Source organism: Chiloscyllium plagiosum, chromosome 21, assembly GCF_004010195.1.
Source record: "Chiloscyllium plagiosum isolate BGI_BamShark_2017 chromosome 21, ASM401019v2, whole genome shotgun sequence".
In the NCBI taxonomy this organism is placed as follows: Eukaryota; Metazoa; Chordata; class Chondrichthyes; order Orectolobiformes; family Hemiscylliidae; genus Chiloscyllium; species Chiloscyllium plagiosum.
The window spans coordinates 50,162,235-50,184,418 of NC_057730.1; the positions used below are offsets into that span (position 1 = coordinate 50,162,235).

The 22,184-nt window shown below is 44.3% G+C and overlaps 1 protein-coding gene across 1 annotated transcript in view; it reads left to right on the top strand.

Moving 5' to 3' along the window:
* The window catches only part of ppl (periplakin), an 82,284-nt gene that overhangs the window by 25,435 nt on the left and 34,665 nt on the right, over positions 1-22,184 (top strand). The window contains exons 2-9 of the mRNA XM_043712027.1: positions 4,462-4,561; positions 8,017-8,171; positions 10,175-10,295; positions 11,575-11,700; positions 13,471-13,512; positions 15,595-15,756; positions 18,109-18,216; positions 19,174-19,269. Of these exons, the coding sequence (XP_043567962.1) occupies positions 4,462-4,561; positions 8,017-8,171; positions 10,175-10,295; positions 11,575-11,700; positions 13,471-13,512; positions 15,595-15,756; positions 18,109-18,216; positions 19,174-19,269 (910 nt within the window). The remainder of the gene's footprint in view (positions 1-4,461; positions 4,562-8,016; positions 8,172-10,174; positions 10,296-11,574; positions 11,701-13,470; positions 13,513-15,594; positions 15,757-18,108; positions 18,217-19,173; positions 19,270-22,184) is intronic.

Sequence of the window (22,184 nt, forward strand, 5' to 3'; positions counted from 1 at the left end):
ATGGCCAATCCACCTCTTTGGACTGTGGGAGGAAACCAGAGCACCTGGAGGCAACCCACACAGACATGGGGAGAATGTGCAAACTCCACACAACAGTTGCCCGAGTCTGGAGTTGAGCCCAGGTTCCTGGCGCTGTGAGGCAGCAGTGCTAACCACTGTGCAGCCCTAGAAGATCTTTGTTGAAACTTTATTGCTGGAACAGCACAGCAGGTCAGGCAGCATCCAGGGAACAGGAGATTCGACGTTTCGGGCACAGGCCCTTCTTCAGGCCCTTCTCCTAGAAGATCTTTGGAAAGATACATGAATATAAAGGGCTATAGATGGATAGGGGCTAAGTGCAGGCAAGTGGACTGGTTAGTTTGGGAAACTTGGTTGGCGTGGATTGGTTGGACCAATGGGCCTGTTCCTGTGCTGTATGACTCTGTGTGACTCATTCCATGCTTAATGCTCATAAATCTTGGGCCTCTCCATTAGACTTTAATGCCTCTCTGCCCTGCTAACCCCAGTAATTTACTAAGATCATGAAACTGTTGGCCTATAACCTGGTGTTGTGATTTTTAACTTTGTCCATCCCAATCCAACACCGGCTCCCCCATATCGTGGAAACCCAACTGATGGTTAGGAATTATTGGGATAATTGTCAGCACAAAGGTTTCAGGAGTAACGTTTGAAAAACGAATGGAATTTGGTAACTCTGGTTGAGGTCAGGGGGCATGGTGACAGCAAGAATTGTGACAGGAAAAGAACAAGAACAACTTACCAAATTTAAGTAGCGCCTTTAATTGAAGGAAGTTTTATGGTGAGACTTCTGAAAGGCAGTCAGTACGGGGATGAAACCACAGCCAATCTTTGCTTGGTATAAATTTGCGAATGATGCCAGGTATGAACCTCCTAACTCAATACCAACCCGATGTTAGTAAGTGTCTTTTCACGTGTGATAAAGTAGCCAATCAATGCCCTGCAAATATTGATAATTAACCTCAATCTGCCTAATCCATCCTAACCTGCGCACCCCTGAACACCATGGGGCAATTTAGCTTGGCCAATTCATCCTAACCTGAACACCATGGGGCAATTTAGCTTGGCCAATTCATCCTAACCTGCACACCCCTGAACACCATGGCTTGGCCAATCCATCCTAACCCGCACACCATGGGGCAATTTAGCATGGCCAATCCACCCTAACCTGCACATCTTTGGACTGTGGGAGGAAACTGGAGCACCTGGAGGAAACCCACACAGGCACTGGGAGAATGTGCAAACTTCACACGGACAGTCGCCCGAGGCTGGAATTCAGAACAAAGTGTGACAAAGGGATACATAAGGCGAGATTGGACATTTGATGGTTCCTTCTCTCAGCTGGTATATTGTGAATAGCTTTGGGGCTGTTATTGAAGGAAAGATATACAAGCATTGGAGACAGGCCAGACCTCACTGTGCTGGTCTAGTATTCACTAGATATGGAGGGACTGTCTTATGTGGAAAAGTTGGGTAAGGTGGGCCTGTACTCATCGGCATTTAGAATGAGAGGGAGTCTTATCATATATACACAGTTCTTGGAACACTAAATAAGATAGTTGTGGAGACGCTGGTTCTCCATGCAGGGAGTCTCTGACCAAGGGACGTAATCTCAGAATGAGGGATTGTAAATTTAAAGCTGGGATGAGGAGGAATGTCCGCTCTGAGGATAGTGAATCTGGGGAATTCTTTACTACAAAGGGCTGGGTCATTTAGCACCACACCTTTTGACTCTGATCTCTAGTTCAGACAGCATCTGCAGTCCTCACTGTCTCCTTTAAACCTATGTCAACCTCTCCCTGCAGCAGACCACTGTCCCTGCCTGTTTCAAGAGGCCAACTCCATCCCTGTGCCTGAGAAGGTTCATGCAGCATGTCTCAATGACTACCGCCCAGTGGCCCTAACTTCGGTGATCATGAAGTGCATTGAAAGGCTGGTATTAATCAACTCCAGCCTCCCCACTACTCTTTGAGGAGAAAGTGAGGTCTGCAGATGCTGGAGATCAGAGCTGGAAATGTGTTGCTGGAAAAGCGCAGCAGGTCAGGCAGCATCCAGGGAACAGAAGAATCGACGTTTCGGGCATAAGCCCTTCTTCGGGACCTGCTGCGCTTTTCCAGCAACACATTTCCAGCTCCCCACTACTCTTGACCCACTCCAATTTGCCGATCGGACCAACAGATCCATGCCAGATGCCATATCACTTGCCCTTCACTCTTCCTGAGAACATCTTGACACCAAGAACAGCTATGTAAGAATACTACTCATTGACTACAGTTCAGCCTTCAACACAATTATTCCCTCGAGACTGATTACTAAACTTAGTGATCTCGGACTAAGCCCCACTCTCTGCAACTGGATCCCCAGTTACCTGACTCACAGGCCACAATCAGTGAAGACTGGGGATAATATTTCATCCTCACTAACACTCAACACTGGAGCCCCTCAGGGGTGCGTACTCAGCCCCCTACTGTACTCACTGTGTCGCCAAATACCAGACTAATGCCATTTACAAGTTCACTGATTACACCACCATAGTTGGTCGAATTTCAGATGGCAACGGAACAAACTACAGACGGGAGGTGGAAGACTTGAAAAATGGTGCGCTGAGAACAACCTGGCTCTCAATGCTGGCAAAACCAAGGAACTCATTTTTTTCTTTACTTAGAGAGTAGTAAGGGTATGGAATGCTTTGCCTGCAACGGTAGTAGGTTTGCCAACTTTATGTACATTTAAGTTGTCATTGGACAAGCATATGGACATACATAGAATAGTGTAGGTTAGATGGGCTTCAGATTGGTATGACAGGTTGGCGCAACATCGAGGGCCGATGTAATGTTCTATGTATGAACCTTTCCTGGACAGTCTTCAATGCAGGACTGCTTTTCCTTCCAGGAAAATGGATTGGGAGGTAATTAGTCAGAGACCAATCTACCTGAATCTGAATCACTTCTTCAGAATGTGGGTTCCAGTGCTCAGCACAGATTGCACTTCATTGGTCTATTAATGCCCATCTGTCTATATCGACGTTTCAAAGCACTTCGTAAAGTAGGGAATCTGACAGTTTGCACACAGCAAGCTCCCACAGACAAAAAGAAGTGTGATAATAATCAGATAATCCATTGTTGTGAATTTGATTGAGGGATAAGAATTGGTCAGCACACCAATGCCCACGGAATGGTACCATGGGTTCCAAGTGTCCAACCAAGGAAGCAAACGGGGCTATAGTTTATTGTCACTCTGAGATGGGGAGCATTTGAGAAAGATAGCACTGTAGTGGAGTGTCTGCCTTGGCTTTGTACTCCGGTCTTTGAGTGGGATTATATATAGGATTCCTGGAAATTTTCTGGTAAATGCACATGTCATAGTCTTAGAGGTATACAGCATGGAAACTGACATACGTCCCTACATTTATGGGAGATGGCGACAAAGTGTACAAGTATTCGTAGTAGCACAAGTGTGGATAAGAGCTCCCTGTTTTACTCTACAGTGATCTTGCAGTAAGTGCCTACACAAGGTCAGCATTAATATTGCTAATAATTTGTATGAAATTGAGAAAATGCAGGAATGGGTTAGAATTTGTAGATCGGGGTATATCACATTTACTGAAAATTGCACTCTGCATTTTGTCCTCTCAAGGCTACCATGCATACACACAATCAGAAGGAGTCTGGTAAGAGACAGTGAATTTTTCTAATTCCACCTGTTTCTGACTGAATATATAACCATTTTCTTCCCAAGAACGTAACACGTCGATCAAGTAATACCCAGAACTTTCTGGTTGTAGAACATATTTCCCTCTTTCCCAAATAACCCACAGAAAAGAAATTTGCTCGAGTTTAGGTTTTGGATTTGGAATTGCTCCTTGTCCTGCTTGGGTTTGAGTGATGATTGAGCTGCTGTGAGTGTTTGAGGGTGATACAGATGTGCACAATGTACCACGGGAGGAGCTACAAAACAGCAGCAGCGACGCACTGTTGTATGTGGGAGCTTTGCATGTGTGAATTAGCTACAACATTCCCTACACTATAACAGCAACTGACTGCACTTCCTAAGTACATTTACTGGCTGCAAAGCTCTCTGAGACACGTAGTGTTTGTGAAAAGTGCTATTCTAGTGCAAATCCTTCTCTCTTTCATTGACCCTGCTTCTAGACCCCTGCCCAAATTTGGAACAATGACTACTCCCTTGAGGACATTTTCCTAAACACGAGTTGTTCATTTCTGGAGAAAATGGAGTTGGATGTGAGAATGATGTATTTCCATCTCAGTTCATACCGTGCTAGCTATCCTCAACTGATGGGATCCACCAACTCTTGTCTTTCACCATCTTGTGAAGGGGAGAAAATGCGTTCCAGCATCTTGCAGTGTAGCTGAGAACTTACTGACTGTGTATACACACCTGTTGTTTCCTGTGTAATACAATAGTTCCCTTCATCTGTTACAGGAAGGTACCTTCAAAGCTCTCACAACTGATCGAGCGACTGCAAGTGAACGCAGATGATGTGGAGAAGAATATCTACAAGGTGGAGGAATGCCTACTCCAGGTAAGTTTTCAATTAATAACTGCTCAAAGAATGGCCTGGTGTCCATACTAATTTGGTTTTCTCCATTTCAGTGGTTCTCAATGGGTTACACCCTGTTCTAAAGTCTTGTGTTGGTTGATATGGGTGTGGGTGCGTTTGACATTTCTTTCTTTCATTATCTCCCTGCAGATATATCCTCGTGAAACCCCACCCTGTATTGTGTTAATCCTAACACTCAGAGGTGCTCAGAGGGAACTGGAGTTATTGATTTATAGCATTAGCTCTTTTTCAGCCAATTGCTTGTCACCATTAGTCATTTTAATAATTTAAGAATGAGTCAACCCGTACTCTGTTTAAGATGCATGCACTAATTTAACGTTACTCAGAGCCTATTCTCAGTGATTCTGTGGGGAGTAGCTGAAGTACAAGTTCCAGTTGTTTCACAATCATTGAATTTGTCAAAATCTCTGGGCGAGTCTCAATTCATTTTCATTTGCATACAATTATTTCAATGCTGTTGTTAATGCAGTTTTCATTCACTGGTTTTAAATGGGTTATGGATTTTTTTCTAGAAGGGACTTACAAATAAACAAAATACATCGGCTTAACTTAATCAAAGGATATTAAGGCCATCTAAATAAAAAACAGTGCTGGAAACACTCTAGACATCTCCTGACAGAAGTGATGAGTTCATATTAAGCCTGGGTAGACCCGGTGCCAAAATGCGTCCGTGAGATTACTTAGGGTCTCCATTTTTTTAATTGCAAAAGATATACTTTATTCATTAAAAAGTCTACAATCATAGCTAATAAAGCAACTCAGTCCAGTCATTGCGTATCAAGCAAAACAGCCATCAGCATTTGATATTCCCTGGAGTTTCTGAAACCATTTCTTGCTCAAGCAGGACAGTAGTTATGGACATTGAGGCGAAGATTGTAATCTTAAATTAGGAAACTGACTAGATTAGATTAGATTACTTACAGGCCCAACAAGTCCACACCGACCCTCCGAAGCGCAACCCACCCAGACCCATTCTCCTACATTTACCCCTTCACCTAACACTACGGGCAATTTAGCATGGCCAATTCACCTAACCTGCACATTTTTTTTTTTGGATCGTGGGAGGAAACCGGAGCACCCGGAGGAAACCCACGCAGCCACGGGGAGAATGTGCAAACTCCACACAGAGTCGCCTGAGGTGGGAATTGAACCCGGGTCTCTGGCGCTGTGAGGCAGCCATGCTAGCCACTGTGTTGCCCACTGGCGACAAGCAATTGGCTGATACAACGGATCTACACAGGGCATGGAAGCTGCAGGATAGAAATAGGTCATAGAGATGTACAGCATGGAAACAGACCCTTCGGTCCAACCCGTCCATGCCAACCAGATATCCCAACCCAATCTAGTCCCACCTGACAGCACCTAGCCCATATCTCTCCAAACCCTTCCTATTCATATACACATCCAAATGCCTCTTAAATGTTGCAATTGTACCAGCCTTCACCACATCCTCTAGCAGCTCATTCCATACACGTACCACCCTCTGCATGAAAAAGTTGCCCCTTAGGTCTCTTATATATCTTTCCCCTCTCACCCTAAACCTATGCCGTCTAGTTTTGGACTCCCTGACCCCAGGGAAAAGACTTTGTCTATTTATTCTATCCATGCTCCTCATAATTAGGTTCTAGGGAGTGTTGCTGAACAAAGAGACCTTGGAGTGCAGGTTCATAGCTCCTTGAAAGTGGAGTCACAGGTAGATAAGATAGTGAAGAAGGCATTTGGTAAGCTTTCCTTTATTGGTCAGAGTATTGAGTACAAGAGTTGGGAGGTCATGTTGCGGCTGTACAGGACATTGGTTAGGCCACTGTCCAGCACTATACTGGGATTTATACTCCATTTGAGTCCGTCGCCCCCACCTCCCAAGCCAGCCCCTCCTACATCCCATTTATTCCTTCATGTGTGTATCAATCTCCCCCTTACGTTCAGCAATACGCGTGGAAGGATCAAGAACAACAGGGGACAGATTTAAAGCGACTTGTGAAAGAGGCAAAAGTATTGTGAGGAAGACCCTTTTCACACCGTGTGAACAGCCAGGCCTTGGAATGCACTGCCTAAGAGCATGACTGCGGGCAGATTCAATCGAGGTTTTCCAAGGGGATGCACCGTGGTTGTTTGTAAAAGAAGAGCACGCAGTGTTGCAGGAAGATGGCACCAAGTGGGATCTTCACTCAGAGAGTTGGCACAGACAGCATGGGCTGAATGGCCTTCTCCTACACTGTAATAATTTGATGATGCTTCCGCCACTCCATGTGATTGGAAATTCCAGGCGATATCACCAGTCTGTGTCAGGAAATCCTGCCCAAAGGCACTGTTTGTTCTGCTCTCTTGTATATTAATGCTCCCTCCTTCCACGCTCCCCCTACTGCACAAGCCCGATCAGAATTATAGAATTCCTACAGTGTGGAAACAGGCCTTTCGGCCCAACAAGTCCACAACGACTCTCTGAAGAGTAACCCACCCAGAGCCATTCCCCTATCCCATTACTCTCCATTTACCCCGGACTAATGTACCTAACCTACACGTCCCTAAACACTACGGGGCAATTTAGCATGGCCAAGTCACTCTAACCTGTACATCATTGGATTGTGGGAGGAAACTGGAGCACCAGGAGGAAACCCACGCAGACGCAGGGAGAATGTGCAAACTCCACACAGACTGTCGCCCGAGGCTGGAATCAAACCCGGGTCCCTGGCGCTGTGAGGCAGCAGTGCTAACCACTGAGCCACAGGTTACCGTGCCCCTGTCTGACTGTATGCCCTGCTGTGACACACCTCTCCAACAGGTAGATGTGCTCTGCATTTCTGGGACAGTTGAGCTGGAAAGATCAAGAGGAAATAGGAGCACTGTTGAGTCGGTATGTCCGGGCAGACCAGTGTTCCAACAATTATTAGCACCCCTCGGAATACTTGAGCCTAATTCCTTAGCTTCTTACCCGTGCCAGTGGACCTCTGTGACTGGCTTGTGGATCTGCTCGTGCTGGAGAACTTTTGAGAAGGTTCATGCCCTTTATCCCAGTGCTCCACTGGTGTAGGGACCTTCCTCTGTTAAAGTAAAACAAAGCATTTTAAATTTATACAAAGTAATCTTTGCTCAAGATAAATCCTGATGAGGATCTTGGAAGAAAAATCTGATTTAGCTTTTGTTTTAATGTTTTCACATCTGATTGGAATCATCTGAGGTGGCATTGCAGAAACAGCTGCGATCCTGAAATGTGGTTTGTTATGATTGCGGGAGCTTTTGTGTCAAAGTTTTTGATGACACCTGCCATTTCGTCATGAAAAACGTGATTGCACACAGAGAAGGGTATTCCACTGAGAGAAGGATTTCCCCACCTCTCTCTCTCTCTAGATGGAGAGAATTTTCAAGTGTTCAAAGTCTTGTCTTGAATAGAATTAACAGCTGACTCTCCTTTCTAGGATATCAGGAGGATAGAGGAGGGGAAAGAGTTCATATTCCAGGAGGAAACCACCAAGTTGATGGATAATTCAGAGGACAAACTAGTGGAACTTCAGAAAGATGCTCAGACAGCCAGTGCTGAGAAACATCCTCAGTCTGACATGATTGTGGAAGAGTAAGTCAATCCATTTTTATTTCTGTTCCGGTAATTTGAGTTAAATACAAGTGGATAGACCCTGCAAATACAAGATAATTGAATGTCGGCCATTGTTACTTCGATCATGTCAATTATGGAGAATTTAAATTTTACAAATTACACAGGAACAGGAGTAGGCCATTCAGCCCATTGAGGCTGTTCTGCTGTTCAATGAGATCATGGCGGATATGTGTCCAAACTCCATATACCTGCCTTTGGCCCATATCCCTTAATACCTTTGCTTCACAAAAATGATTTCTCTCAGATTTAAAATTAACAACTGATCCAGCAGCCATTGCCATTTACTGAAGAAAGTTCCAAACATCAAGACCCTTTGTGTGTCGACATCCTTTCTAACATCTCTCCTGAACGGTCTCTCCCAATTCCCAAGCTATTGCCCCTAGTTTGAGAATCCCCAAACGGTGGAAATGGTTTATCTTCATCTACCCTGGGCTTTTCCTGTTAATATCTTAGAGTTTGACCAGATCACCCCCTAAGCCTCAACACAGACCTAATTTGTATAAGCTCTCCCCATCGCCTGAAGTCCAGCTATTGTTCCTGTACATCTGTATTGTACTCTCTTTTGTCCCCCCCGCCCCCCCCCCCCCAACCAAGACCGATATAATCCTTAGATAAAGCACCAAAATGGGCCATTCTGCCCAAAAGTCCCCTGATAGCATTTAGGCTCCACATGAAACTGCTCCCAGTCTGTTTCCTCTTGTTCTATCTCTTCCTATTTCTTTCACACTCATCCTCTTACCTAGCCTTTCCAGTGATGTAGCAGTACTGTCACTGGATTATTAATCCAGTTATCTGTTCAAATCCCACCATGGTAGATTCACATTCAGTTCATAAACCTGAAATTACTGGTGCTAATCAGTAGTGTCACTACTGTTAATCAGTAATGGTTATTACAAAACTATTGTCGATCATAAAAACCCATCTTGTTCATTAAGGAAAGGAATCTGCCATCCTTACCTGGTCTTCAGACCCATAGAAATGTGGTTGCCTCTTAACTGCCCTCTGAGATGACCAACTTTTTTTTTGTTCATTCATGGTGAGCCATCATTGAGGGCAGTTAAGAGTCAACCCCATTGCTGTGGGTCTGGAGTCACATGTGGGCCAAACCAGTTAAGGATGGCAACTTCCTTCCCTCAAGAGCATTAAAGAACCAGATGGGTTTTCCCCCTCCCATACAAGCAACAATGGATTCACAGTCATCACTTTTTCCATGTTTTTATTGAATTCAAATTCCACCCTCTGCCATTGTGGGATTTGAACCCGTATCCCGAGAACTTTACCTGGATTAAGAGTCCTGCGATAATGCCACTGGGATATCACCTGCCCCATTGGCTATGGGCACAGATGTTGTCCTCCCTAGCAACACGTCACATCCCATTGAAGAATAAAGAAAAAAGCATCTCAATGCTGTTCACCCAAACCACTGCATGAAATGAAGTTGCTCCTGATTTCCTGGTGGTATATATTTCTCCTGAAAGAAAGAAAATGCTGGGGGAGTGGAGGACAAAAGTGGTGGGGGTGCAATTCCTGCAGGGGTGTGTCTCCATGACGACCAGGAACCCATGATGAACCAGAATCCTGGATTACAAATGATAGAATTTGTCAAAGGAACAGGAGGCCAGCCTGAATTTCACCTCTTTCGCCTAGATGTCTCACAACTCCCAGCAATGATAAAATCCAATCATTTGCGGTCCACATAACCATGGCATACTAAGTCATCAGGTTACGAGGGCAGCTACAACATATCTTCCCTAAATAGCTTCAATTGTTGAGGGATTCAGGCAGGAGAGTGGAGTCGAGGCTGAGATGATTGTATTGAATGGCTAGCAGGCTGGAGGGGCTGACTGGCCTACTGCCCCAAGCTATTACACTCTTACGCTGAGGTAATAAAAGAGAGTGAGAGACGAACTTGGGTAGTGGTGCCTCATACTCTGACAGTAAACAGAGTGGTTTCCTTTCAGCATCAAACAGTTGAAACAAAGAGTACTCAAGCTGCGAGCGGAACATGAGAAGGTTTACAACTTGACCCGGACAGATGGAATTCCTACTATTGACTGGTCCAAAATGATCGATGAGAAACAGGTAGACACAAAACATCTTTCAAACATCTCAACACGCCCTCTAGTTAAAGCTTCATCTTAGCAGTTGCTTTCAGAAATGCTGGGAGTAACTTGTTACTGCACAGAACGGGGCAAACACGGTTTGCAGAATCTCCAGGAATCTAATGCTGTCTGTGCACCTCCCTCTATTGGGCATTAGGTAGGCTTCCTACAGTGGCAGGAGAATTTTCGAACCTCCTCATCCTTGTTGGTGTATCTGTACGTATTTTGGAATATAGCTGCCACCAGTGCCAATGTGTTTGGGGGACACAGAGAGAACCAGTTGTGCTGATGATGCACTTGGAACAGGGTTTAAGAGAGCAACACCTTACATGATCCTTTCAGCCCCAGCCACCACCACAGTCTCACACTCACAGTCTCACACACTGTCACACTCACACACTGTCACACTCACACACTGTCACACTCACACACTGTCACACAGACCACATTAAAATTGGTCCTGACTTCTCGTGTCCTGTGCTCTGTGTGATGTGACAGCTATAAGGTTGTAGTTGAAGAGAGGTGGTGATGGTGGGACGAAGGTTAATAGCCTCCCATTCTGTACTGTTGCAGTGTAAATTGGGAAGTGTATTATGTACACAGAATGGATGTTGGCAGTAGTGTCCATCCTGGAGGTTTTGTATGTGTGAAAGCATGTAACAGGGAAAGGAATGTTGATTTCTGAATTCATTCCCTTGGATTCCCTCCAGCAGGGTCCCTGTACCTCCGCGGTGGTGCACAAATGGGAGTTGCCCAATTTACCCCAGTGGCTGCCTTTCTCACTGTCTCACTCTCGGCATTCTAGTGATCACTTTCCTGGTGGCAGTCCTTTTGAACAAAACTAATTTCACTCTCAAGAATGCAAACATATATGGTGTTTGTGTTTGTGCGAGTCAGTTCATTGACCCTCGGATGGGATAGTGACCCTGTCATTCCCCTGTTCACATGTGGACCACTAATGTAGTGTGTAATGGATGTAATGAACTCCATGTAAACTTTGAAACACAAATACACACGTGCACGCGCATGCACACGCGCACACACACGTGGTACACCTGGACACTTACTTTCAGTATAAGGTACTTATTCATAGAAGCAGACAACAGAAGGGAATCATTCCATTAAATATTTATTAGCACTCATCCAAATTGGTTAGATTTGCAATCCATCCATCGTGCCTTTTGCCTAGCGTCATGGAGCCATCTTTCTGTATCGAATAAGTTTTTGATTCCTGCTCTATCCATTTCACCCCTTTTTAGGCAGAACTGAATAACCAAGGCTTTGGCAATGAGCTGCCATTTGTTGATCAGCAGCTGGAGCAACATAAGCTCTTCACTAAAGAGGTGGAAACAATCGGAGATCACATCAAGAAGCATGAAGACCAGGTAAAGCCAAGTGGTCAGCAGGTGGGAAATGCAACTGTACTGGAGAAGGGGAAATCTTCCTGAATGTCATTAAAGACAATACCGATTATATGGAGAATAAATATTTATGTGAATGTTGCCATAAATTGATGGAAGCTTAGGGTGGACTAGTAACCCAGAGGCTTGGATGCATGCTCCAATGACATGAGTTCAAATCCTACAATGTGTTTTTCTTTTGAGGAGAGATTAGCATTATAGGCTTACACTGAGTCTAGTTTAGAAGGATAAGAGGAGATCTAATTGAGGTATAAACGCCATTAAAGGAGATTGACAAAGTAGGCATAGAGAGGATTTTAACTCCCGTAGGGAAATCTCGAAAGCGTGGTCATAGTTTTAGGATTAGAGGATATAAACCAGACAGAGATGAGGAGAATTTACTGCTCACAGAGGGTCATGAATCTGTGAAATGCATTCCCTGGAGTGTGGTGAATATTGAATAAATCTAAGGAGGAGAAGGAACCGTTTTAAATGAGTAATGGATTGAAGAATTATGAAGAGCGAGCAGGAAAATGGTTTTGAGGCAGAGATGAGATCAGCCATGATGGTAATGAATGGAGGAGGAGGAGCGAGGAACTGAATTGCCTACTCCTGCTCTTAGTTCTAAGAAAACTAAAGGCAAAAATCAATTAATAAATCTAGAATAAAATGTTAATCTCAACCAGACTGAACACGTGGATCTGGAGTAGATTACTAATCTCAACCAGACTGACCATAAACCTTCCAGAATGTGCCAAAAACCCTATTGGCACTGTTCAAGAGAAGATGTGCGCTGTGAAGTGATGTGGCAAATTATTTGGTTTTACATGGCACATTGCCACGTGCTGTGGGACAGTTAGGGACAGATAATAAGGCTGGCTTTGTAGGCCATACCCCTATCCCAAAACCAGATACCAAATCAATTTGTTGCTACTGAAATGGAACAATCTGATCCTGCAATTACATTCATCAAGAGTGATACCTCAGGAATGTTTTGTAGTGCAATGTAAAACCGCTGTACGTAAAATTGAAAATTAAAACAAAAGGGCTCAATAAACTAGGATTTTAACTCCTGTAGGGCAATCTCGAATGAGTGGTCATAGTTTTAGAATTCGTGGATATAAACCAGACAAAGATGAGGAGAATTTACTGCTCATAGAGGGTCATAAATCAGTGAAATGCATTCCCCTGGAGCGCATAATAAAAACAAAAAATATATTGGAAACACAGCTGGCTAGGGTGTATCTCGGAGAAACCTAGTTGATACTTGAGGTTGACTCTGAGGGTTCCTTGCAGTGAAAGTTGTATCACTTCAGCATTCAGCTGGTGGTCACATGTGAGAGCTTTGTTCTCGTATTGTCAAAGACTCAGGTACATTTCTCTCCCATCAATTTGAGTCATCACCCACACGAGAACCCCTCCTCTCCTCCAGCTTTTATTGGGGAAATAATATATTATCAAATTGCACATTCCCCCCGTGTCTGCGTGGGTTTCCTCCGGGTGCTCCGGTTTCCTCCCACAATCCAAAAGATATGCAGGTCAGGTGAATTGGCCATGCTAAATTGCCCATAGTGTTAGGTGCATTAGTCCGGGGTAAGTGTAGGGTAGGGAATGGGTCTGGGTGAGTTACTCTTCAGAGGGTCGGTGCGGACTTGTTGGGCCAAATGGCCTGTTTCTATACTGTAAGGAATCTAGTCTAATCCTCTCCGGGAAAGTACTCTCACCTCTCTATAACATCATTTCCATTTTCAACAGGACTACGTCAGTGGTATTCAACTGAAGTACAACAAGCTGGTGGTGAGTATGAGAATGGAAGACTCATTATAAATTGTCAGCCTCGTGGGGAGGCAATGGCCCAATGGTATTATTGCTGGACTATCGACCCAGAGGTCTAGATGATGATCTGGGGATGTTGGTTTAAATCTTGCCATGACTAAATATCTGGAATTAAAGAGTCTAATGCTGACCACTGCTGATTGTCAGGGAATACTCATTGTTTAGGGAAAAAAATCTGCCATCCTTGCCTGGTCTGGCCGACATGTGACTCCAGACCCACAGCAATGGCGTTGACCCTTAACTGCCCTCTGGGCAATAAAATGCTGACCAAGGCAGCAACACCCTCATTAGCGTGAATGAATTAAAAAGCCCTTGTGCTTTATAATTGGCATTGTGGGACAAACTCCATACTCAGAATCAGAGGTGGATAGCTTCAAAAAAACCTCTTTATTACAAGCATGCTGGCAAAAGATTCAAACTCCTAATTCTTTGTACCTTGAAGTTTGCCTGTAAGTCTGTATAAACCACCTCCCCACCCACCTTTCTCACACTCAATATTCTGAAGTCTCTGCTCTGGGCGCTCTTGTCTAGCTCTGAGATCAGGTACAAGTAAGCAAGATTGCAGTCATTGTTTTTACCTATTTGTAGAATATGCTAAGAGAAACAAATAGAACTTGCTTTGAAATATTCCTAATCTCCGTGACTCCTGACCTGTCCATTATCTCAGGACAGTACATTCTCTCAGACTAACAGGAGCCAGGGGGAAAAAAAAATTACCCAACACCAGGTTATAGTCCAACAGGTTTATTTGGAAGCACTAGCTTTCGGAGCACTGCTCCTTCATCACGAGCTGTGGAACAGGATCATAAGACACAGAAATTATAGCAAAAGATTACAGTGCCGTGCAACTGAAACAATATATTGAACAAAACTAGATTGCTGTTAAGTCTTTCATCTTTTAGAATGGGTTGCAGGTTTCGGTTCCTTTAATATGTAAATCCCAGAACAGCAATCTAGTTTTGTTCAACACATCATTTCAGTTGCTTGACACTGTGATCTTTTGCTATAAATTCTGTGTCTTATGATCCTGCTCCATAGCTCCTTGATGAAGGAGCAGCGCTCCAAAAGCTAGTGCTTCCAAATAATAAATCTGTTGGACTATAAACTGGTGTTGGGTGACTTTTTTTTTTGGTCCACCCCAGTCCAATACCAGCTCCTCCACATCAAGGAGACAGGAAAACACAGAATATCAGCTTGAGCTTTTGAACAACAATCACTTTGTTTCCAACAAGTCCCTTAATGACATTGCAAAGGAAGAAGATGATAATCGAGCTGTGATTTGAACATCTGGAGAGACTCTGACTCCTTCACTCCTTGTGTAAGGCCGTGAAGAGCTTGCTCTCTGAAGTAGGACAGCAGAAGATCTGCCTTGCGGCAATTTGGAACTAAGATTTGATGAAGTGAACAAAATGGGGTGGCACGGTGTCTGTGGTTAGCACTGCTGCCTCTCAGAGCCAGGGATCCAGGTTCGATTCCAGCCTTGGGTGACTGTCTGTGTGGAGTTTGCATATTCTCCCAGTGTCTGCGTGGGTTTCCTCCGGCTGCTCCAGTTTTGTCCTGTAGTCCAACGATGTGCAGGTCAGGTGGATTGATCATGAGAAATTGCCCCATAGTGTTCAGGGATGTGTAGGTTAGGTGCATTAGTCAGGGGTACGTGTGGAGTACAATGGTCCCACCCCGTACCTGCGGGGAATACATTGCAAGACATACCGCGGAAGCCTGAAACTGCGGAAAGGAGTGAACCTATTCATTTAAATGGGCAACACACCTTCCTGCTTCTGGAACCTTCCCTTTGACATGTTCGGGCCTTGGGAAACCGCAGGTAACTGAAACTGTGGAAGATGATTCCGCGGATATAGGGGTCACCCTGTGATGGAGAATGGGTTTGAGTGGGATACTCTTCGGAAGGTCGATGTGGACTAGTTGGGCTGAATGGCCTGTAGGGATTCTATGAACTTTGAAACAAATGGTGTATACAGCTGTTATGGTGCCCGTTGTTATTAGACACGGGTCATAAGGAAATCATTTGCTTTTGTCCTGCAGAAAGGGACCCAGCAGCGGCAGCAAGACTTGGACAGTCTCCGGGAGTACATGCAGAACTGTACCAACGAGCTGTACTGGATGGACACTCAGGAAGAAGACCGTCTGCGCTATGACTGGAGTGACCAGAACCTCGACTACAAGAGCCGCCACCGCCAGTACGAGGTAACCGTGGCCGCGGAATCAGAAATGTTACTTTTCACAAATTCATTCTTGGGCGTTGCTGCAAAGGCCAGCACTCGTTGGCCATCCCTTGTCACTGCGCTATGAACCGCTGCAGTCCAACTCCACCCAGGGAGCTGTTCTTGGGTTTGGAGAATGGAGATGGATGTCCTGGACAGGGTGGAGGGTGTGTTTTGGAAGGGAACTCAAAGGTGCCAGTGTTTCCATCTGCCTGCTGCCTCTCTGGGTGCTGGAGAACACAGGTTTGGAAGATGCCATTGAAGGGACTTTGGGGTATTGCTGCTTTCGATCCTACAGATAACCATGTGCTGCAGATGAAGTACCCTGTAGTGAAGGAAGTGGGTAGTTACCGTGGTCTAAACCCCTTCTAGTAAGTCTTTGTAATCTTGACTGGAAACTTTGTCCCTGTACTCAATGAGAGGCGATTGTGGATATTAGCTGATAAAGAGATGGTTATTTATTAGACTAGCTTATCCACGAAGCATGTCAAATACCTTACACTCTTCCACTTTGTAATGAGTTGTCTTCACTTGCTTCAGATCAGTAGACCCTACAAGTCCCAGAGTTAGCTCTGCTACCAGCTGTGGGTTAACCGAGTCAGGTTAATGGACATGGACAACCTGTAAAGCAGCAGATGGAAATCAATAGCCATTTAATCCAAACACATCGATGACTGTCACTTCAGCAGGATGGCAAGAATGAGAGTCAACCTGAAATAATGACATTCACAACCTTTTGTTAATTATGCTCATCCCTACCAAATCTGTGGGTCACCTCCATTCCAAGGCTGGGAGGTCAACCCAGTGAACTGCTCATGTGCATTGGCCAGACCTGGCCTGAAGCTGACCATCAATGATGATGCCTTGAGGTATATCTTTTAAAATATACACTTACCATTTTAACATTTAAAATAAAAGATTCCAAACTGGAAACAATGATCCAGACAAATATTTAAGTCTCAGTAAACGTTTTGACTTTCAGTTTGTAATCAGCTGGAAACCGGATTGGTTACTATTCCCCAACTACAAACCCGATTGGCTACCATCCCCAACTACAAACCGGATTGGTTACTATTCCCCAACTACAAACCCGATTGGCTACCATCCCCAACTACAAACTGGATTGGTTACCATTCCCCATCTACAAACCCGATTGGTTACCATTCCCCATCTACAAACCGGATTGGTTACCATTCCCCATCTACAAACCGGATTGGTTACCATTCCCCATCTATAAACCAGATTGGTTATGATTCCCCAACTACAAACCTGTTAGTGACTATTCCTAAACTACAAACTGGATTGATTGCCATTCCCCACTACAAACCGGATTGGTTGCAATTCCCTAACTACAAACCAGATTGGTTACCATTCCCCATCTACAAACCTGTTAGTAACACTTCCCCCAACTACAAACCAGTTGATCACCGTTTCCCAATGGGATTGGGATGGTTTGGAGATGAATGAGCAATGGGAACGCTGATGCCTCTCCACCTTCTGGTGTGAGTATCATAGTGACCAATATCCCACCTTCTGGTGTGAGTGACATGGTGACCAATATCCACCTTCTGGTGTGAGTGTCATAGGACCATAGGACATAGGAGTGGAAGTAAGGCCATTCTGCCCATCGAGTCTACTCTGCCATTCAATCATGGCTGATGGGCATTTTAACTCCATTTACCCGCATTCTCCCCGTAGCCCTTAATTCCTTGTGACATCAAGAATTTATCAATCTCTGCCTTGAAGACATTTAGCGTCCCGGCCTCCACTGCACTCTGTGGCAATGAATTCCACAGGCCCACCACTCTCTGGCTGAAGAAATGTCTCCGCATTTCTGTTCTGAATTTACCCCCTCTAATTCGAAGGCTGTGTCCATGGGTCCTAGTCTCCTCGCCTAACGGAAACAATTTCCTAGTGTCCACCCTTTCCAATGCATGTATTATCTTGTAAGTTTCTATTAGACCTCCCCTTAATCTTCTAAACTCAAATGAATACAATCCCAGGATCCTCAGCCGTTCATGGTGACCAATATCCCAGTTTCTGGGTGGATTCAACACCATGGTCCAAACAAATACGGCTCACACCCGGGCAATAATCCAAGTGTACATCTGTATATTGCAGCCATATCTCTGTAAGAGTCAGCACCAGGTGGATGAAACAATAAATAAAAACAATAATACTTGTGAAAGAAGATGCTGGCCGTGCTGGAACATCATCTTGAAGTCAGCAAGCTGATTGTGTTTCAGTAGTTTTACTGTTTTCTTGCCCCTGTTCCAGGAGGATGAGGGAGAGGGTGGGCATTGCCAATAATCAGCCTGTTTGTGTGTGTTTGCAGAGCTTTGTGGGCCGACACCTCGAGGCAAAGGAAATGACTGTTAACAAACTGCACGATGAAGGCAACAAACTGTTAAAGGCAAATCACCCGGGAAAGAACGCTATTGAGGTAATAGAGGCGATCCCCGGTGATACTGTTAAAACCATGTGTGTGTGTGAGACTGAATCACAGAACAGTTACGGTGCAGCAGGAAGCCATTCGGCCCATTACACAGACACCGATTCTATCCCCTATTGGCCAATCTTCAGCCTTTTCCTCAAATCCCTGCTCACCATTTCTATCCAAATGACTATCCAATGTTCGTCTTGATTAGACCTGTCTCCGCCACAAATCCAGGCAGTGCATTCCATTGATGCATCAACTAACATTTGAAATAGGAACAAATAGAGATCATTCAGCCGTCCAGACCTGCTCCCATCACTCAATTACATCACAGCTGACCTGTTTAAATTCTGCATTTCCATTTGTACCCTATACCACTTTGACTCCCCCGTCTAGCAAATATCTATCCATTTCTGTCTTAAAAGTATTCAATGAACCCCCTTCAGCTCCTGAGTGTTGCAGCCTTCAGCTGGAGATTCCACATTCATCTGCAAGAAATTCATTTCCTGATGCCCTAGTGAGCTGCTTGAACACAGTCAGGGATTGGCTGCAACTGTGGGCCTTTCCAGTATTATCCATATCCCACAAAAGAAGAATAACAAACTTCCTTCTGGTTTATATATTTCTGCAGATGTGTTTGAAAAGCTAGGACTGAATCTTGAGGACCTATTCATCAATAATTTGAATGCCAATGAGCTGATTACAATGAGGGGGCATATTTTAATGTTACGAGCAGGAGATTTTGAGGAATTTATTATCACCAGAGGGTAGTGGGCATCTTGAAATCACTGCCTGGGAGGGTAATAGAGGCAGGAGGCCTTTACAAAGTACAGGATGAGCAGTTCAAGGTCACAGGCCAAGTTCAAGAAAGTGGGGCTAGTGCAGATAGGTTGGCACAGACTTGATGGGCTGAAGGGCCTCATCTGTGTTGGATGACTTTATGACTCTGTGACTCTCCTTCAGGCTCACATGGAAGCTGTTCATGCTGACTGGAAGGAATACCTCAACCTGCTGATCTGTGAGGAGAACCACCTCAAGAATATGGATGACTACCACAAGGTAAACGGCTTCACCAACTCTCGGGATAAACAAAATCTCCACAAAAGCTGAACTCCATCACCGCTCTTCCACCTTAGTAGGGGTAAAGACGTTGACCTGGATTTTCCTCTCTGGGTCCCAAGTACTGCCTCTGCCCGTTTCCACCTTGTTTGCGTCTCCAAGAGGTTAATGCGGAGACAAGACTTGAACGTTATGAGCCACCTCAGAGTGTGGCTCCTGGGGGATGTTAAAGTCCAAAGGCCTGCCTCAGGACTTGGGGACAGCAGCCCAGCTCCCAGCGTCACTTAGATACTCCCTCACCCCCCTTCCACCCATCCCATATCATCTCTATCCCCTTCATAACCACCTTCCCCTCTATGCTCTCTTGTATCCCCCCAAATCCCCCCATTTCAGAGCCACTCCTAAAATCCGGGTGGTCTGTCATAAAGATAATTCTCAACTGAAATACAGAAAAAAACAAATTTCTGGGTGTCCCAAAGAAGGTGAGAAACTTTGGGATAACGTTTGCTGAGAAATAAGTTAGTCATAAAATTTCTTTGCAATGAATTCAAGTCAAGAGGTCCAATCACGTGAATTTGGAATGATTTGGGGTGACAAGAATTTATTCAGCGGTGAGGGCAGCAATGGCTGGGCCAGCTGTTACTGCCAACTGCCCTCTTGCCCTTGATAAGGTGGTGGTGAGCTGACCCCTTGAACCGCTGCAGCCTGTGTGCTGGTGTAACAATGCCACTTTTGCCAGTGTTTTATAAAGCAACTTGATGCAAAGCTCCCCTGTAGGTCAGCACACTGGCATCATTTCACCATCAACAACAATGGTGACAGAAGGAATGGCACTGGGCGAGGCTGGAAGATGGTGAAACTTAAATTCCGCAAAAGTCTGGTTTAATGGCAACATTGTCTTAAAAATCACACTTGACGTACTAATCGAGTTATGGATCCATACAGCACAGAACAGACCCTTTGGTCCAACCAGTCCATGCTGACCAGAATCCCAAACTAAACTACCCCCACCTGCCTTTGTTTGGCCCATATCCCACCAAATATTTGCTATTCATGTACTTATCCAAATGTCTTTTAAACTTTGTAACTGTACTCGCATCCACCACTTCATCTGGCAAACGAACCACTCTATGCAAAATATGTATTTTTTTTTTAAATCTTTCTCCTCTCATCTTAAAAATAAGGTTAATATGTTCTTTAGGAAAGGAAATCTGCTGTCCTTACTGACCTGGTCTATATGTGTCTCTGGACCCACAGTAATGTGCATCTAAACATACAATTCTGGATCAGGAGTAGGCCAATTAGCCCCTCAAATCTGTTTGACCACTGGATAAGGTCTGGATTGATCTGATTGTAACCTTAAATCCACGATTCTACATGGCCCTGTTAACGTTTCACCCTTTAACAAGAATCAGTCCATCTCTGCCTGGGAAATTTTCACCAAGTTTCAAAGACTGTCATCCCTCTGAGAAAAAGCAATTTGTCTATTCTCCTGACTTTTAAACAGTGACCCCCAGTTTTAGATTCTCTCATAAGCAGAAACATCTCCACATCGTCCCTGTCACGACCCCTCAGGACTTTGAGATGTCTCAATCAAGTCGCCTTCTAATCTTCTAAACTGGTATACATTTGTCCAACCTTTCCTCATAAAACAGCTTTCCAATTCCAGATTTTAGTAAAGTCAGTCTTTTCTGAACTGCCTATTTGATGTTTTTCCTTAAATAAGGTACCAATACCATGCATAGTACTTCAGATAAGGGGTCACCAGTGCCCTGTACAACTGAAGATAACCTTTCTACTTTTGTGTTGAATTCCCATTGCAATAAATGATAAGATTCTATTAACTTTCCAAATTACTTGCTGTGCCTGGATATTAACCTTTTACAGTTCATGCACGAGTATTCATTTAGTATCTCAGAGTTTTGTTATCTCTCACCATTTAGTTCACATGCTTCTTTTCTATCCTTCCTGCCAAAATGGACAACTCCACATTTTCCCACATCATACCCCATTTGCCTACTTACCTGACCTATCAGTATCTTGTTGTAACCTGGCCTGTGTCCTCTTCACAACTTACTTTCCGACCAAACACATGAATGACTTCCATCTAAGTCATTTATCTCCACTGTAAACCATTGAGATCCTTGTGGCAAATCACTGCTTACATCTTGCCAAAATGAAAAGACCCATTCACGTCTACTCTGCTTCTGTTAGCCAGTCGATCATCCATCCATGCCAATATGTTGCCCCTACACCATGATCTTTTATTTTCCGCAGTGGCTTTTGTGGCACCTTATCAAATGCAGCCTAGAAATCTACATTCACTGGTTCCCCTTTATCCATAGCACGTGTTACCACTTCAAAGACCTCCAACAGATTGGTAAAACATGATTTCTGTTTCACAAAACCATGTTGATGCTGCCTGATTACCTTGAACGTCTCTAAGTGCCCTGCTATAACTTCTAACATTTTCCCTGTGACAGATAATAAACTAATTTGCCTTTAGTTTCTTACTTTTGTGATTGTTCCCTTTTTAAATCAAAGAATTAAATTTGCTATCGTCCAGCCTAATGGAATCATTCCTGTTCCACGGCAGTTTTGCAAAGTTAAATTCTTAACAACAAGTGCTAGCCAAATAAATAAATCCAGTGATGCCCAAACTCCAGGATTGAATTTAAATAAACGAATGTGCCGCTTTATAGTTACCAGTTTCCCTTCTGATGATTTTAACCTCGTTGGCAGATAAAGTGACCCAGAGGTCAGTTGTTTGCATTTTGCTATGGGCATTCATAGGAGATAAAGGTATTTGGAGTATCTTATTTTGTTGGTGTGCGGGTATAATTTGCATACCATGTTGTGTGACTTTGCACGTGAACCTATATCCTTTAAGGCTGAGAAAGCCACAGAAACGTAAA